Source organism: Solanum pennellii, chromosome 2, assembly GCF_001406875.1.
Source record: "Solanum pennellii chromosome 2, SPENNV200".
Taxonomy (NCBI): domain Eukaryota; kingdom Viridiplantae; phylum Streptophyta; class Magnoliopsida; order Solanales; family Solanaceae; genus Solanum; species Solanum pennellii.
The window spans coordinates 40,906,030-40,924,547 of NC_028638.1; the positions used below are offsets into that span (position 1 = coordinate 40,906,030).

Sequence of the window (18,518 nt, forward strand, 5' to 3'; positions counted from 1 at the left end):
TATCTCAAAAGGTCACTTAACTTTGAAAATTTATCTAGCAAAATCATTAAACTTTGTATTACATCCACTAAAATCACTAAACTTAGACCTTCTATCAATAAGATCACTCAATCTAATTTATTGCAAAAAAAAGGTATTGACATATAGCGAAATAAATTATTATTTTTATATGAATCTCACAAATAAATAAACATTAAAGAAATCTCATTAAAAACTTCCACTTCCTCTCAGAAAACTTTTTTTTAAAAAAAATAACTTAAATGTATGTGCAAAACACAAATTCAAATTTCAAGATTTATTTATTAACAATTTTAAAATAATATTATTTTCAAGTTTAAAAAATCTAACGTTAGCAAATAGCGAAAATTACGAAGAAAAGTAAGTTTTTTACCTATTATTTATAGCAAAAAACATCTAAAATTGTTACACGCTGAAGAACTTAATTAATAAATACTTGTTCTATTTTTGACATTTATATATTGTTTTTCTTCCTGTTTTGGATTTAAATTGTTTTTTTTTTGCTATAGTACTTGTACTTTTTTTTTAATTAAGAAGGCAAATTATTATGGTATTAGTATTACAATAATACAAAAAGAGAAAATTATACGATTAAGCAAACTTATATTAGTTAATTATTTATTATAGCTAGAGTTTATTTTTATTACAAGCCACCAATTCTTGGTTATAATTACATTGCTCATCTTTCAACCTGTATAAGCATGTGTAGCTGTTCCTTTTCCATATACATAAATGATTCCTTCTGTTTCTCAATCCTTTACCTTATTTTCTTCTTAAATCCCTCAACACAAATTGATTTCCAAATTTAATAAATTTAATTTTTCGTTGTCAAATCACGCTCTCTGATTTTCATGGCAATATGCAGTTAAGTTTCTTCTTTTTTTGTGGTTTCATACTTGTCCTTTTAATTTGTATATGTATATGACTGCATTTTCATGTGATTTTTTAAATTTATAATTAGATAAAATCAAATTTATGGATAAAGAATAATCCAAAATAGTTTTGAAAGATATTATAACAAATCATGTGTGAATTATACATTAAAAATCAATTGTCACTACTCCTTTTATACAATTATAGATGAAAATAGCTCATTGATAAAAGATAATAATTTCATGTTATCAATTATATATAGGGAAAATGCACAAGTACCCCCTCAACCTATGCGCGAAATCCCAGAGACACACTTATACTATACTAAGGTCCTATTACCCCCCTGAACTTATTTTATAAGTAATTTTCTACCCATTTTTAGCCTACGTGGCACTAGTTTGAAAAAAAAGTCAATCATCATTGGGCCCACAAGACAGTGCCACGTAGGTTGAAAAGGGGTAAAAAATTATTAATAAAATAAGTTCAGGGGGATAATAGGACCTTAGTATAGTATAAGTGTGTCTCTGAGATTTCGGGCATAGGTTGAGGGGGTACTTGGGCATTATCCCATTATACATATACAAAATATACAAATATATATCAGGCATTTTAATACTCATTTTATAGAATTGCAAATGTAAATAGCTAATTTATACGGACTCTGATCCCACATAAACTACGATCATCAATCAATTATACATATGCAAATACTAATTCCATCAAAAGTAAAACTGACATATACATATACAAAATATACAAATACAACCCACCTTTGAATAATTTGTTTATAGAATTATAAAATAACTAATTTTTACAATCACCAATTTCACATAAACTACAGTCATCGATGAATTGAATCAATCAATAATAATTCATACAATAACAAATATAAATCAATTTATACATTTACGTAAGGAAAGAAAGTCATGTTGATATGAAAGTCTAAAGAGATACTATTGCATGAATTAAGGAATTGTTTACCTTTTTCCAATTGAAATTACCGTTATTATCTTTTTAAAAGTTTGAATTTTCGTTTCGTACAAAAATTATATCGAATTATACAAATTTGCTTACCTATAACCATTAAAACTGTAGCTACAACCTGTAAATATGTAAACTATAGCTAAAAACCTAATGAAATTTATTCTTGTGGCTATATGCAAAATTTTCTCATATAAAAATATGTTTCACTAAGAAAAGATATTCATTTATTTATTAAATCAAGAAGTAAATTATTCAACAATATCATAAAAAAATTTTGTTTTGGTAATTTAGTTTGTGCCGATTTAATGAGTTTTCTTTTTATTTATTTATTTGTGGATTTGGTTATATGATATAAAAATATACGAGTAATTTATTTTGCTATGTCAATACTTTTTTAATAATAAATTTGATTCAGTGATTTTATTGGTAGAAATGTCCAATTTTAGTGATTTTTATTGATACAAAATAAAGTCTAATGACTTTACTAGATAAATTCTCAAAGTTGAATGACCTTTTGAGATATTAACTCAAATTATATATTTATTCGTTTTAAATTTACATGAGAAGCTATAATTTACTCGTCTATAAGATAAATGCACTTAAATAAAATTATAAAAATTTTCTCATTGTAGGGTTGCTAATTGCCAAGTTAAATTGGTATACTACTAGTTGGATGAATCGGTTATGTTTTGCTTATAAGGTTTAATTACTAAATAATAGTTTTATGTGGAAAATGAAGTTGAGATTTTTAATTTTAGGAGTACTACAACATACTTTAATTCGATTAAATTCAAGTTAAGTTGAGTTAATGATGATGTTATAAATTTGGCAAGCTACCGTTATTTTTCGAGCAAAATTTAGAATTTTAGTTTATATTTCATCTCATATTTTGTATGACCTTTTATTTTTAATTTATTTTAAAAATAATGTCCCTTTAATATAGTTAACAATAATTTAACTTTTAAAATTCAGTTATTTTTAATGAAATAATTTACAGTTCCACTAATATTTAAGAATTGTTTAGATCTTAATTTATTAGACAAACTTCATTTTTTTAAAAAATAATTGTGTTAAGTTAAATAACGTTATATAAAATGAAACAAAGTAAATATGATACTTTTTCATTTCAAAAATTCACTTATGTGATTTTAATATGAATAAAGGAAGATCGTGTAATCATATACTCATATATGAAATCATACTTCTCAAATCAGTGACAATATTTTGTTTTTGTGTAATTTTTCTTTTTAAATAAAGAAATTCACTTTTGTAAATTCATCGAGGTAGATAAGTTAAATTTCACTTCGATGGAAATTATTTATGAGAAATATTTATGTGCAATAAGCTAAATGAGTAAAATGTTAAATTATTTGTGAAACAATTTCAAACCTTAAAAAAACATTCACCAAGTTAGTTTTTGTTACTATCGTATATTGATTTTTTTAAAAAAAATTCAAAATGTTTTCAGGGAAAAGGATCTGAAAAATATTTTAATTTTGATCGGAATTATTATTACGATATCAAATTTTATCAAGGATTTTTTATTCCCGTACTTTTTAAAGATATAAATATGCTCACGTGAACATATTATTATTTAAAATGATGAAATATATATGATAGCCATGTAGACACATATATATATTTTTAAAATACACTATTAAATAATATAGAAATAAAATGTCCTCTTAAAATTTAATATTATTATAATAATTTCAATTAAAATTTAAAATATTTCAGATTTTTTCCAAATTTTCTTTTCAAAAGAATTTGTATAGAATGTTGATCGGTGTGAGTTGAATTTGGTCAAAGAATTTCATCCTCACCGTTTAAGTGTCTAAAATTTTCATTAAATATAAACTTATGAAAAGTAGTGTATACTTATGCTGGTGAAATGTCCGTCAATATCTTAATTAATTACTAATGTGAGCAGTTGCACCTCAAAAATTGTGATGAGTATTAACAAAATTATTATATTTATTATGTATGCATACATAAAGTTCTTGTCTTGTTGTCTTTTAAGAAATTTAATATAAAGATTCATGTAAAATAACACATCAATTCTCCCACTAGATTCATGTAAAATAACACATCAATTCTCCCACTAAATAATATTAATGTTATTTTATACCACAAATAAGATGTTATTTGGTTATTTGTGCCGCTATCGAAATACTCTTAATTTTTGTGTGATAATTTTTTAGAACTTATTTCATGCGGTTAGCCAAAAGACTCTTTTAAAGTTCAATGTATAATAACCATAGTAGGCGTGATAAAATAAATTTAAATTCGATTAGTTCATTTGATTTTGATATTTTCATAATTCATTGAACATATTTTAATTTAAAATGATCCATCAATTAGATTAAAACATTATAACTCATTGGATCAAAATATAACTCAATCCAAACAAATAAAATTTATTATTTTCCCCAGTAAATACAATGTTCAATACACATAATGATATATTAATTACTAGCGTCTTTCAGTAAGCTAGTATCAATAAATCAAATAAGTAAATTTTAATATATTTGTGATTACTTAGCTAGTATATTTGTGATTAATATATTTGTGATTACTTATAAAAATATTTTTCTCATCACTTTCAATTATATACTCTTATTTCTGCAAATAAATAAATAAATATAATGTAGTAAATTATACGAAACTTGAATTAACAGTATAGATAAGGAAATCAATTTGTATGTTTTTTGGTTTCCCAATTGATTCGGTAAGTTCGACTAAATTTAGATTCGCATCAGAAAGTTTCAAATTAGGGGTAAAGTGCTCCCTAACAAAGAGAACTCTATACCTCAAGGGACTCGAATCCGAGTTTTCTGATTAAAAATAAAGAGATACTTACCACTCTGCCACGATCCTTATTGTAAATCAATTTGTATTTTCACAAGCACTCTAGGTTAGATAAAATATGTCCTTCACCCCTTTTCTCATAATCCATATGTGCAAATTTAGAGCCACAACCCTGCAAATATCGAAATTTTATGATACTTTACCAGATGAGTCATATCTCTATTAGGATTCACCGAGAAATGTTATACAAAATGAAACTTTTCATGGTAACGTAACCATAAACCTATCAATCAATCAAGTTAATTAAAGTTGAACATTGAAAAAACTTTGGGCTTATCCATAACCTCAAACCCAACTTGAGCCCAAATGCAAGAACACATTTTAAAGCCCAAAATATAGGGCAAGAATTTGAAAAAACTGAAGCCCTTTTGCTAAATCAAATTAATTTTGAAAATAAAATACTTATGATATATATCGTGTTATTAGTGGAGTAAATAAAAAACTGGGTCACGTTACAGATAATAGTATAGTTAATACTCATTTTATAATTTTCTCTTAAAGTTTAATACATTTTCACTACTCTCTTCAAAAATTGTTTGTGTGTTCTTCTCCGACGTTAGAGAGAGAAAGGAGAAAAGGCGAAAATCATAGAGAATAACAATTATTTTTTTTTGATCCAAACGTTTGAACTGTTTTTCTCTTCAACCACTGGTTAGATCTGCTGTGAATTTCTTCAGAAAATCTGAGGAGGAAAAATAATTCAAAGGTGAGTTTTTCTAGTTTCTAGATAATGAGATGAGTAAAATTTTTTTTTCTTTTTTTTTTTCGGTGTTGAATTTTGAACTGTTATGGACTAGCTTTTGTTACTGTTTGTTTTTGCAGAAGCTATGAAGAGATTAAGGGAGGATGGATATGCTAATCCTCAATTTAAGCGGCCATTTGGTTCATCGAAGGGAGAATCGTAAGCTCTTCTCATTTTGTGTTTCTGGAGTTTTATTGGTTTAAATCAGGTCGTTTTGGTGTTGAAAAGTTCTCTGTTATGATTCTTTTTTAAGCTTTGAATTTGCTGATCGTTTTTGCTAGTTTTTTGAGTAAATTAGAGACTTTTAGTTTCTATGCGGTTGATGATAGCTAATATTTCTGTGATCAGAAGTTGATAGATGTAGCCTTCCGCCATAACTAAAAATTTGCGTTTAGGTCATATCCTTGTTTACTTCTAACCCTCGGAGAATTTCTAGGGGATTTTTAAATTAAAGTTATGATCTTTATGCTGCTTTTAATTTGGTGGATTTAATTTGGTATCTTTCTTTTAAACTGTTTCAAGTATTAACAGACTGTTTCATCAACAATCCAATTAAGGAGACTGGTTTAATTTCCCAGAAATGGAACTATGGGTTGCTAAGGGAGGGACTGGTTAGGGGAAAGGGACTTCTAAGGATTCAAATCAGCAAGGGACCGAAGTGGAATAAGGCCACTGTTGGCTCCTGGACTGGGGGTCGGGTGGATTTACCATATCAAACTAGAAACAAAGCAGTATTTATTTGGTTTTGTTTTTTTGAGCTGTTGACAATCTTAAGCGAAGAATCTAAAACTATGACTTTTGGGTCCAAATGAATCAAGGCGTTAAGAGGGGATGATAACTATACTTAATCCCAGTTAAAGTATATGATGGGAGGAAAATCGTCAATATTACATGTTTACAGCAAAAAAATTGGTGGCTTTTGGTGGTTTGATTCTTTGTATATTTTTACTTTTTCTCCCAACGCAGGTACGGCCAATCACAGCTTCCTGGAAGTGGCGCTGGTGGTGGAGGCAGTGGTGGTGGCGGCACCGGTGGAGGGGGTACTGGTGCCAGTGCTAGTACCCAAAAGTTGACAACTAATGATGCATTGTCTTACTTGAAGGAAGTTAAGGACATGTTTCAAGACCAAAGGGAGAAATATGACTTGTTCCTTGATGTTATGAAAGACTTTAAGGCTCAAAGGTTTGCTGTCTGCCCTTCCATCTCTCATTTTCTTTTTCATAAAACAAACAAAAAAGAAGGTAATCTTCAAATCCGATTATTCATGGGGTACTTTTGCATAATTATTTTGATTTTCCCTCACAGAATTGACACTACGGGTGTCATAGCAAGAGTTAAAGACTTGTTTAAAGGGCATCCAAATTTGATCCTTGGCTTCAATACTTTCTTACCAAAGGGCTATGAAATAACCCTCACTGATGAAGAACAGGCTCCTCCAAAGAAAACAGTTGAGTTTGAAGAAGCTATCAGCTTTGTGAACAAAATAAAGGTAATAGTGTTGGTGCTTTTAATTGTAGGATAATAATTTCAGTTCATTTGCTAGGAAATTCGCTAATAATATGTGAGGTTCTGATTCCTGCAGAAACGTTTCCAAAATGATGATCATGTGTACAAGTCTTTTCTAGACATATTGAACATGTATAGGAAGGAACACAAGGGCATCACTGAGGTGTACAAGGAGGTACTACACTTCATATTTGGTGCATAAATATGAAAGAATCTTTTTATATTTTAAATGTATTTGCTACTCTGTATATGAGTAGGTTGCAGCCCTTTTTGAAGACCATGCGGATTTGCTGGATGAGTTCACGAGATTCCTGCCAGATAATTCAGGTACTGCATCAGCAACACAAACATTATTTGGCCGCCCTTCTTTCCAGCGTTATGATGAGAGGAGCTCTTCTATTCCATTGCTTCGGCAATCAAACATGGACAAGGTATTCTATAATTTATCTTGTTATCTAATTCTAGTTGTTCCACTGCCATATTGATGAGTCTGCGATTTATTTGTTCTAGCAACGTTTCCGTCGGGATAGAATTATCAATCCTCATGCAGAACGTGATCTTAGTGTTGATCCCCCTGAGATGGAGGATGATAAAACAATGATGAAGTTGCATAAAGAGCAAAAGAGGCGCGCTGAAAAAGAGAACAGGGACCGCAGAGGTCGCGATCAGGATTACAGAGAACCTGGTAATGAGAATAATGGAGATTTAAGCATGCACCGCAGTACTGATAAAAGGAAATCTGCTCGGAGGGTTGAAGAGTTTGGAGGCACTTACGATGATAAAGATGGTGTGAAAAGTGAGTGCATGACTAGCATTCTGATCGTTATTATATGAGGATGCTAATGCTTTTGTATATGATTCGTTCTTTAGCATTTTCTCCCTTGCTTTCTTTAGGTTTATGACCCCTCAGTATAGTCTGTTTTGCTGAATGATTTTCATTTACCTTATGTTTCTATTTGAGTTTTGAAGTTCTGATTGTTGTTAGTTCATTTTTAATCACAAAAGTTCCATCTTATGCTGAAAGTTCAAAAGGGTGATCCTTCAAAAAAAAAATTTGTGTCATTTTTGCTTGCTCCTTTGTTCTGGTGGAGTGTGTTCCTAACCTGCGAGTTTCACTTTGTTGTTTCATTTTGGAGTTCTTAATATAATTTTTGTATATTGCATAGTGTCATTAGATTTGATGATTGACCTTGAATTATGATTTGCTGTGATCATGCCAGATATGTATAGCCAAGAGTTCACTTTCTGTGAAAGAGTAAAGGAGAGACTGCGCAGTCCAACTGATTACCAGGCATTCCTAAAGTGCCTCCATATTTATAGTACAGAAATAATTACAAGAAAGGAGTTACAAAGTTTGGTATGTCTATCTTGTACCTTTTACTCCTTTATTGCAGTGATCTTTCATTGTTTTATCTAACAGATAGGAGACATTCCAAAATATTATATATCATATAATGGACATTGATTAGGCACAAGCCATGCTAGAAATACAAATTGGTTCTGAGTTATCCGGCCAGGGGTGATAACTTTATACTCACCTTGTGGTGGAAAACTAGCTGAATGACACTACAATATTTGGAATCAATTTACTAAATGATTTGCATTTAAGCATCACAATTTGTAAGAAACGGTTATTTCAGGTTGCTGATTTACTTGGAAAATATCCTGATCTTATGGAGGGATTCAATGAATTTTTGGAGCGCTGCGAACGAATTGGTAATTCTGGTATTTTAAGTTTATATAGTTTCAATGTTACATCTGTAGGACTCTGAATTATACCTACTTTGCAGATGGATTTCTCGCAGGTGTTATGAGCAAAAGTAAGTAGCACAACACCTGAAACTTAACCACCAAAAAAAAGCAAAAGAAAGCAGAAAAAGAACAGAGAGAGAAAGCAAAAATCACTTGTTTGTCTTGTTGGGTGCCTGTTGTTTACCACTATAGTCTGATGAAGTCTTCTGTTAATAACAGAATCTTTGTGGAATGAAGGGCATACATCTAAGTCGGTGAAGGAGGAGGAGAAAGACAAAGAACAGAAGCGTGAAATTGATGGAGGTAAGGAAAAGGACCGGTACAAGGAGAAATACTGGGGAAAATCCATTCAGGAGCTTGACCTTTCAAACTGTCAGAGCTGCACTCCCAGTTATCGACTTCTTCCTGAAGACGTAAGAAATTCCTCTATCTGTCTTTATGAATAGATCTTATGTGGAGGAATCTCTATCCATTCTGAACTATATATTAACTTGAACTTGTTAAATCTGTGTTCCGCAGTATCCGATACCTACAGCTAGCCAAAGGTCAGAGCTCGGCGCTCAAGTGTTGAATGATCACTGGGTATCTGTGACTTCAGGAAGTGAGGACTACTCATTCAAGCACATGCGTAGAAACCAGTATGAAGAGAGTCTGTTTCGATGTGAAGATGATAGGTAGGTTTCTTAACAAGTGTTATTGGGTTAAGCCTAACCCATTGCAAACCAAAGAAAGTGAGAAAAGAAAAAGAAAGTGAAAGAGAGAAACCTGGGTATGATGAATATTAGAAAACAAAATAGATCCGAAGGAAACAATCAGTTTAGAAGAGTGCAGAAAACCTGGCCTTCCTATTACTTCTACGAGCTCATCTCTCATTTGTGAGCTGCAATTATCATGACATATAAGAACTACCAAATGTATATGGTTCTTGTAATAGCTTATTGACTCATAAAACTACTGTTTTATATTCTCTTAAGGCTTGCTTAGTGATTTTCCTCTGTATTTCATAATGATGGTTTATTCCGTTGACATCAGGTTTGAGCTAGACATGTTATTGGAGTCAGTGAGTTCAACCGCTAAGCGTGCAGAAGAATTATTGAATTCTCTTAATGACAATTCAGTTGGTGCGGATGGCCCAATCCGCATTGAAGACCACTTCACAGGTTTGGCATTGCTGATATCACCAAGATGCTTCTCTTTTTCTTTTTCAGTTCATTAACATAAAAGATATGTAGATCTGTAGCTTGCTGATACATGAAGTTCTATTTTATGCAGCATTGAATTTAAGGTGCATTGAGCGGATATATGGTGACCATGGTCTGGATGTGATGGACATTTTGCGGAAAAACCCACCTGTTACGCTGCCTGTTGTATTAACCCGCTTGAAGCAGAAACAGGAGGAGTGGACAAAGTGTCGCTCAGACTTCAACAAAGTGTGGGCTGAAATTTATTCTAAGAACCATTACAAGTCACTTGACCACCGAAGTTTCTATTTCAAGCAACAAGATTCGAAGAACCTTAGCACCAAATGTGAGTTCCGGCGTTCAGTTTGTATTTGATGATCATGGTTTTCACTGTGGATTTTCTCACAGTTATTTTGATTCTCAACCTGCATTTTTCATGGTGATATGGCGATAACAAATGTTATTTCTATCAGGCTTATATTAGTGCACCATAATGTTTGTGCCTTCCATTATTCATTTGTTCTGTTGGTTCCAAAGCTTTCCGTTCATTTCAATTCTTACACCTTCAGGACAAGCCATCAACTCCTTCTTTCCTTTACTATGCTAAATATGTTGTTTCTTTTCTATTTTTGAGATGGATGCAGCCTGAACATACTACTTTCGTCCATGCAGAAGATCTGCTGCTTTAGTTTTGTAGTTTGACTTGTAAAACCTGTTTTATTTTTCAGTTAGATGTCTTCGAACAACAATTTGGTCAATTACTTACACTGCTATCATCCTCTAATTTTTCTAGCGACTTTACTTGATATCATCTCTAGCAACATTGCCAATACTTTCTCTCAGAAACTAGCATTATAGTTATTGAATCATTGCATATAATAGTATTTTCTCTTACTCTTTTTTCGAGTTACTTTCTAGCGTTATTCACATTTTAATTGGATATTCACTCCCTTGATACATTCTAGCCTTTAAAGCTGGACTTTCATGTATGTTCTTTTCTGCCTTTATTTCCTATACAGATACTACAAGCATTCTGATGTACTAGCTACAGGCTTCATTATGTCTTACCGTTATTTAGAAATATAGACTGCTTGTTCTAGTGAGCTTGTCAAACTTTTCAAGTATGTTCCTCCTGTTCTCTGGTCCTAGTTAATCTAGTTTCCTTGCAGTATATTTTTTCTATTTATTGTGTGCTACTGCTACACAGTTCCGAGTATTTGATGGTGAGTTCAGTCAGTGATGTAAAGCCCAAGTATCGGATGACTGCTTAATCTTCAATGTATCAACATTGATATTTGTAGTTAAATGTTTCCTGGAGTTGTTTCTTATAGTTTCATTATTCTGATTGACAGCCTTAGTGGCGGAGATCAAAGAAATTAAGGATCAAAAGCTGAAAGAAGATGACATGATTCTTGCTATTGCTGCTGGCAGTAGACATCCAATAAGTCCTCATCTTGGTTTTGAATTTTCTGATCCTGATGTTCATGAAGACATGTACAAATTTATCAAGTATTCTTGCAAAGAGGTTTGTTCCACAGAAGAACAGTTAAATAAAGTACTAAGGTTATGGACCACCTTTCTTGAGCCAATGTTTGGTGTCACTAATCGTCTTCATGGCTCTGAGGCTGCTGACGATGATGTCTTGTCGAAGCATCATGGTTTGAAGAGAAATGGAACTAGCATTGGTGAAAGTGATGGAAGTCCTAGTATGGATGCTAGCACTACTAAGTCTAAGAAATCAAAAGTTGTCTGCAATGGAGATGCTAAGTGTTCCCCTCAACGTCTAAATTCTTCCAGGACAAGCGTCGCAAACACAGATGCTCATCCCAAGGAAGATGGATTAGCGGCAGATGGTGAACACTTAATTAGTTCTGATGCAGCTGCTTCCCTTGGAGCAGATAATGTTTGTGCAAGATCAGAAAGTACTTCAGGTATATATATTTGGACTATGTCTGATTTCTGGTGATTGATGGATGTTTCTTCACTGTCTTAATGATGCTGAATTTGTTGGACTTACTGGTGTTGTTGTTTAGTTTTGACCAAGTTCCTTAATTTACCAAACTGATTTTGCTTATCCAGGGTGCAATACGCGACCCCGTAATGGTACTGCTGAGGATGGCGAAGGAGCCAAGTGTAATATTGATAACTTACCAACTTCAGAGGTGTGAAGCTCAAATTTATGTTAAGTGTGATTTACGCTAATGATCATATCATTACTCAAAGTTAAATGTGTTTCTCTTTTTGACACAGGGTGACATTTCTAGATCACTTCCCTTGGTAAATAACGGGTTTGCTGAAGGTTCTAGAATTAGTGGGTATAATGCTGATTCAGTTGATCCCTCCAAAAATGAAAAAGAGGAAGGTGAGTTGTCGCCTAATGGGGACTTTGAAGAGGACAATTTTGTTGGCTTCCGAGATTGTGCCTCCCTCAATGGAAGTATGCAATATCAATCTGGGGGTGCTGAAGTTGTTGGTTGTCAGGATGCTGCTGGTGATAATGATGCAGATGCTGATGATGAGGATAGTGAAAATGTTTCTGAGGCAGGAGAAGATAATTCGGGCAGTGAGTCTGCTGCTGATGAGTGCTCTAGGGAGGAGCACGAGGAGGAAGATGATGTGGATCATGATGAGCTTGATGGTAAAGTTGAGAGTGAAGGTGAGGTGGAGGGCACGAGTGAAGCAAACTTTATTGGAGGTGATGGCTCGGTGCTTCAAATGTCTGAACGATTTTTGCTTACTTCGAAGCCTCTTGCTAAATACGTGGTTTCACCTCAATGTGGGGGTGTAAAGAATGGCATGCAGGTCTTTTATGGAAATGACGATTTCTACGTGCTTTTCAGGCTTCATCAGGTGAGGAGAGTTACTTTTAAATTGTGGTACTGCTAAATGTTTACTACCTTGAAACCTTGCTTCTTGTCTGAACCTAAAGAGGTGTAAGTTGTATTCCTTGTTTCCCTTCTATTTTTCCAGATTTTGTATGAAAGATTATTATCAGCAAAGCTGAATGCAGCCTCATCTGAATCAAAGTGGAAAACTGGAAAGGATACTGGTTCTGATCCGTATGCCAGGTGGATTGCCAGTTTGTTTTCTTTTGGTTTGATTAGGACATCTGCGTGCTTATTTTTTAACAACAGTGGATGTGTGTGTGCAGATTCATACGTGCTCTGTATAGTTTGCTAGATGGATCGGCAGATAATGCAAAGTTTGAGGATGATTGCAGATCGATCATTGGGAACCAGTCATATGTGCTATTTACTTTAGACAAATTGATATATAAACTGGTCAAGCAGGTATTTTCGCTCTAATTGTTTAAAAGTGATGTGGTATGATATGATTTGGTGGTTCTTGACCATAACTTTGGTTTATTTATTTTATTTATTTGTACTTTAGCTTCAAACTGTTTCAAGTGACGAACTGGATGGTAAGCTGCTTCAGTTATATGAATATGAAAGATCACGAAAATCTGAGAAGTATGTTGATTCAGTTTATTACGAGGATGCTCATGTCCTCCTCCATGAGGAGAACATTTACCGGTTTGATTGTGTAGGTCCCTTGCTACTTTTCTGTTTTTGCCTTTGGACCCCTCTCTTTTTCATTTATGGTACCGTGTTCAAGTACATTAATATGCTGTGTTATTATGTGATTCTTCTTGCAGACATCTTCCCCGACTCATCTGTTCATCCAGTTGATGGATGATGGAAGTGAGAAGTCTGAAGCTGTTGCAGTTTATGTAGACCCCAATTTTTCTGGTTATCTGCATAATGATTATCTTTCTGTTGAACATGGGAAGAAAGAGTCTTCTGCAGTTATGCTGAAGAGGTAATTTGATTCCTATCCAAAGATTAAGTTCGGGAATGCAGCTTGTGTTGAGCTCAACCAAAAATTCAGATATTCTCTTGGTTTAGAGAGTGGCGAGGACACGGGTTGTATGAGATGATGTCCGCCCAGCCTTGTGTTTTTGTAGGTTAATGTATACCCTTTCAATGTGGGAACCTTTAAACTTTGTGGAAGCTACTCGTATTCCATTTTTTATATTCTACTCTTGTCTGTCTGGATTTGTTACTCAAAACAAATTGCATATTTTTCATTAGATTTTGTAAAATTGAACGTGGAGCTTGGGTTGTATTCTGAACCTTTGAATTTATGGAAAAAAATTAGGGTTGAAATTTTGAGTTGGACCCATCTTAAGAAGTATAATTTTTGACTCCTTGCATAAACAGTCACCGTGGGTTAATTAAAGCTGAAGGTACTGTTCCACTATAGTATATGTCAGATATGGACATACCATGTGGACAGAGGTGCAGATCATGATGCTTTTTGGTGCTTACCGGAAAACCTTGCCTGTCTGCCCTAGGAAAGTTTTACTTGAGAGAGGAGGCAGGGGAGCACACCTGCCTTCGCGCTCGAGTCTCATTTAACTGACTGATCTAATTTGAATAAGCTTCAATTCTTTGGACTGTATGGATAGTAAGAAATTATAGGTGTTCTTAGGTTGGTAATTCATCCTTGCCATTTGTGAAATTAAAATGCTCATGGAACATGTTTTTATGGTGTAATAGAGTTGTAGCTAATGATTTAGACAACCTAGTGGAATTTACAAGTCCTCAAGAAGATGACATCTCGTCTTCCCGCCTTCCCTTTGTACTTTCATCACTATCTTGTTGCAATTATTGTATCAAAAATGTAGAATAGGCATTTAATAGTTTCCATGTCTGATTTACTTTCTTAATTTCTTTTTGTGAGATCTGTGAGCAGAAACAAGAGAAAGCACACCAACCATGATGTATCTTCTGCCTTGTGCATGGTGATGGATAATATTATACTCGTGAACGGTTTAGAGTGTAAGATGGCTTCAAATTCATCAAAGGTACATGAATTTCTTCTTTGACTTCAACTGCTGAAATTGCAAATGTTTGGTAGAACTTTGTGATATTGTTAAGTGGGTTTTGCAAATCCCGAAGAATATGTACCTTTAACTTTATTTAGTGTTTGTTGTAACTTGAGCCGGTAATTTCAGCCCATATTTATAAAATCAGTCCATTTAACGCACATTTAATGAGTTGGATCACTTATATTTTGATTGGGCAAATATGGACTTCAATCTATTTTAACCCATGAAAATATGGATAAATATTAGGTACAATATATAATATGGATTTCCATATTTTAACTATCCGAGTGAAGACAAATATTGCACCATCACATTTGACTAAGGACAAACTCAACATACTATTCTGTTGCATGGGTCTATTCTATTCTTACAGCCAAAAAAATGATTTTTTTTATTACTTTTTCCTATTTAGAAATATTACTGTTAGCTCAAATTATCTCACATTGACATATCCAAAATACCTGCAAAATTTTGTTTGAATGAAGAATTAATATTGAGGAATTACTATAATTGGTACAAATGCGGAAGCAAAATGACAAAAACATAAATGGGAGGGTGTAGATTCAGGAGGGGACCAATTTAGGAAACTTTTAAGAACATTTGAATAATATCCTATCAATTTAAAACTTAATTGAGTCAAAACTATTGTACACTTTTAATCATTTGCTTATGAAATTTCATAAGTTTGCCATAATTTACTAACCATTTCATGTGTTCTGTTGAATTTATATTGTTGCTTCACATTATATTTGACAGTTGTATGTGTAGTTCTATAAATTTTGTTCAATATTATATTTTCTGCGTGAGAGGACCGAAAACAAATTTTTTTTTTAATTGAAGTTAATGTGCTGCGTCATCACTCGAAATTAATATGCTCTTATCAATTTGCATTTGTCTACTTTATACCGTATTTATTTGAGAAGATTTTGATTTACACATTTCCAGTTTTTATTATATTTTAAAAAATAATATCTTGTTAATGTTTAAGAATAGAGAAAATGGCTCACCCCCCACTATTCTACAGTGGCGTCCTATTACTCCCCTGAAGCATTTATTTTTGGAATTTCGTAACCCCACCTTGTTTGGATTGTTGTTACGTATTGTTTCATAATGTGTCGTATTACATTACAATGTTTGGATAAATTGTATTATTCTCAATCGTTACTGAATGTCAGTCCAACAACTTGAATGATAAAATCTATAAGAAAAGTAGCTCTACCGGGTAGAGCTATTATAATAAGGCAAGAGTAAAGAAGAAAATAGGTTTATTAATAATAAGTGAAGACAATATGAGAAGAAAATATTAAGGTAACGACGCGATCACACTAAATCGATCGTTACTTAAAATGAGGCTTTTCATTGTTACATAATGGTGAATTTAAACGATACAATAAAATTTAAGTAATAATGAAAACAAACATTGTATTTAAACTAACAATTCAACTGGTAAGAACCATCCCAACAAGGTGCATATGCTGACCCATCCAAGATGGTGAATAACACCTCTTGCAGGTGGTTCATAAGAATTGAACGAAAAGACCTAAAATTGCTAAAATTGAATTAAATAGTCCCATGTGTCAGTTTCCCTTTGGAGATTCTACAATTACTGCAACTTTCTAAAAAACAAATAAAGCATCCAAATATCCAGTCGAATTAAATGACAGATCAAGGTATCCTAGTATCTGAAACATAGAATGAAAGAAGGGGTGGGCCTTTTGAGACTTGAACTGCAAAATTGCTTGAAGAATGGAAACCGAGACCGGAAAGCCTCATCGGTGATGGAATATCATCACTGAACGATAGATCCAAGCTCGAACAATGACCCCCTCACCTCGACATTAACAAACTAGACAGTAAAAAACCTAACTGGATTTGGTCACAAGTTTACCTAGTCGCAGGTGGTTGAAAATGAGGTCTTTTTTACTGCATTTAAAATGGTTCATGGTGTTCTCGTGTATGTGACAAGGATGAGAATTTTTAGGTTGAGATCCAAATTTTGTGTGTAAGATTGTGGGGATGGAATAATGAGATAAGTGGGGTTCACTGGATTGGAAATAACGAGGGAAATAAAAGTGAAGGGAGTGGGCCCAACGCTTGTATACAAACATTTTTATATATCTGATTTTCTTGGACAGGTCAGTGTTTAAGGGTTGAGAAATTTTGAATATAACAGGTTTAGGGGGTAATAAGACTTCAGTTAGATTAAGTGCGTAGTTGGTAAAATGGCAATAAGTTTGTGGGGTGGTGGTGCTTTTAGCCTTTTACTCTTTAATAATATATTAACTCTGTAATTTTGTTTTGATTGTCAGTATTTTTCCTGAAGAAAACGAACAAGAATGGTGTTGTGAAACATGTGTTGGGTTTGTACCGAGTAGAAAACTGATTTTAATTAACTAAGTGTTTTGGCTGTAGGAGATTAAAGTGGGTTATGACTTCGGACCGTTTTACCCAATCCATTTTCTTTACCTATTTTCATATCCGCCCAAATCCGTCCATTTGCTACCACTAGTTATAACTGAAAGTTAGTGCCTTTATCAGTTCCCAGCTTAGATAAAAACAATTTTAGGATAAATTCATTCAACTGATAAGATGAGGATTTGCAGATTTCTTATGTACTGGACACCGAGGATTTCTTTTACCGTCTTGGAAGGAAGAGAAGAAACATTTCGGCTGGCAGGTTATCATGTCATGGCCATGAGAGAATAGAACGCTTTCACCATGTTTTGACATCCTTATTATGATGATACGTGTTTTTCTTGTTAAACATGTGGTAATTGAGGTATGCACCATCTATCTAAGCCAAATCACTATATATATGGAGGTGTTTTTGGTTGTACTTACTGTAATTCACATCAGTATTTGTTGCTATTTCAAAGAACTTGTTTCACTCATTGATCTCAAAAGGAAAAAAAAAAGGAATACTTGCTCACTCTTATTCCCTTCTTATTTCTGTGTACTTCAGATTTTCTTGGTTTCTATGGTACAACTTACTTGACCCAACTGGACACTGGTTGAGCACTTGGTGGCAGGTTCTCTTGAATTGACTTCACCGTCAGAACAAGGATCTACTTTTGGATCTTCTCGTTGACTGTATTATACTTGTCAATGGCATTCAAGCCGTCTTCTTGTAAATGTGGGTTTCACTCGTGATGTTAAATTGTTAATTGTAGAGTTGTGTTTATTGAGTTGTATTGCTTCCATGGGAGCACATATGAGCCTAGACTGCATTCCTTAGCAGCAGTCTCTGTACAAGCGGCCCCTGTGAAGTGAACTAGCTGAAAGTGGTATAGTGAAAAGGTTTATATTAGATATTTCAGTGGGTATAGTCCCTAATCTTGTACAGAGTACATACTCCAATTCCTGACTATGCTAAAACATAAGATCTGTCTCCTTCTTGGCAAGGTGTTAAGCCTATCCTTCATTTATGTATTGGTTTAGTTATATGAAGTACATGTATTTTCATCCTAAGAAGAGGTCTTGGGTTTGGGCTTAGTGTTTGTGAACCTTCAGAAGGGGAAGCTTTTAACTTTTCTCAGTGGGTTTCGGGCTAGTGAGATTTGAAAACCTGATATCACAAATGAGAATAGAAGTACATGCGTTTCATTCGTGGCAGGAATATACAGACTGTTTTTCCTTCACTCCCATCGCGGAGTTGATGAGTCCAACAATATGAAGATGTGTGTGCTCCGATAGTGGACTGGTT

The 18,518-nt window shown here is 33.4% G+C and overlaps 1 protein-coding gene across 3 annotated transcripts; it reads left to right on the forward strand.

Annotated features, from left to right (window-relative positions):
* The first annotated feature begins 5,229 nt into the window (after positions 1 to 5,229).
* LOC107011189 (paired amphipathic helix protein Sin3-like 2) lies at positions 5,230 to 18,283 on the forward strand. Of its 3 annotated transcripts, none has more exons than XM_015210584.2 (24): positions 5,230 to 5,449; positions 5,566 to 5,644; positions 6,452 to 6,667; positions 6,791 to 6,974; positions 7,068 to 7,166; positions 7,249 to 7,422; positions 7,502 to 7,787; positions 8,212 to 8,348; positions 8,632 to 8,707; positions 8,782 to 8,811; positions 8,981 to 9,156; positions 9,263 to 9,417; positions 9,776 to 9,903; positions 10,016 to 10,270; positions 11,277 to 11,855; positions 12,004 to 12,086; positions 12,175 to 12,774; positions 12,895 to 12,992; positions 13,076 to 13,214; positions 13,315 to 13,467; positions 13,580 to 13,743; positions 14,668 to 14,791; positions 17,419 to 17,594; positions 17,778 to 18,283. In XM_015210584.2, exons 2-23 carry the CDS (start codon positions 5,571 to 5,573, stop codon positions 17,554 to 17,556), a joined length of 4,068 nt encoding a protein of 1,355 aa, XP_015066070.1. In that variant the 5' UTR covers positions 5,230 to 5,449; positions 5,566 to 5,570; the 3' UTR covers positions 17,557 to 17,594; positions 17,778 to 18,283. The 3 variants fall into 3 exon arrangements, with proteins under 3 accessions (XP_015066070.1, XP_015066068.1, XP_015066069.1); XM_015210582.2 differs by having other exon boundaries at positions 5,231 to 5,449; positions 8,963 to 9,156; XM_015210583.2 differs by having other exon boundaries at positions 5,231 to 5,449; positions 8,963 to 9,156; positions 14,680 to 14,791.
* Positions 18,284 to 18,518: the final 235 nt, after the last annotated feature.

What these genes read in the sequence shown, in the direction of transcription:
- LOC107011189 (XM_015210582.2), top strand. Translation starts at nt 5,571, where the DNA reads ATGAAGAGATTAAGGGAGGATGGATATGCTAATCCTCAATTTAAGCGG. An exon ending in CGCAGGTGTTATGAGCAAAA is followed by an intron (nt 8,812 to 8,962) that starts GTAAGTAGCACA and finishes TGTTAATAACAG; the next exon opens with AATCTTTGTGGAATGAAGGG. An exon ending in ATAACTTACCAACTTCAGAG is followed by an intron (nt 12,087 to 12,174) that starts GTGTGAAGCTCA and finishes TTTTTGACACAG; the next exon opens with GGTGACATTTCTAGATCACT.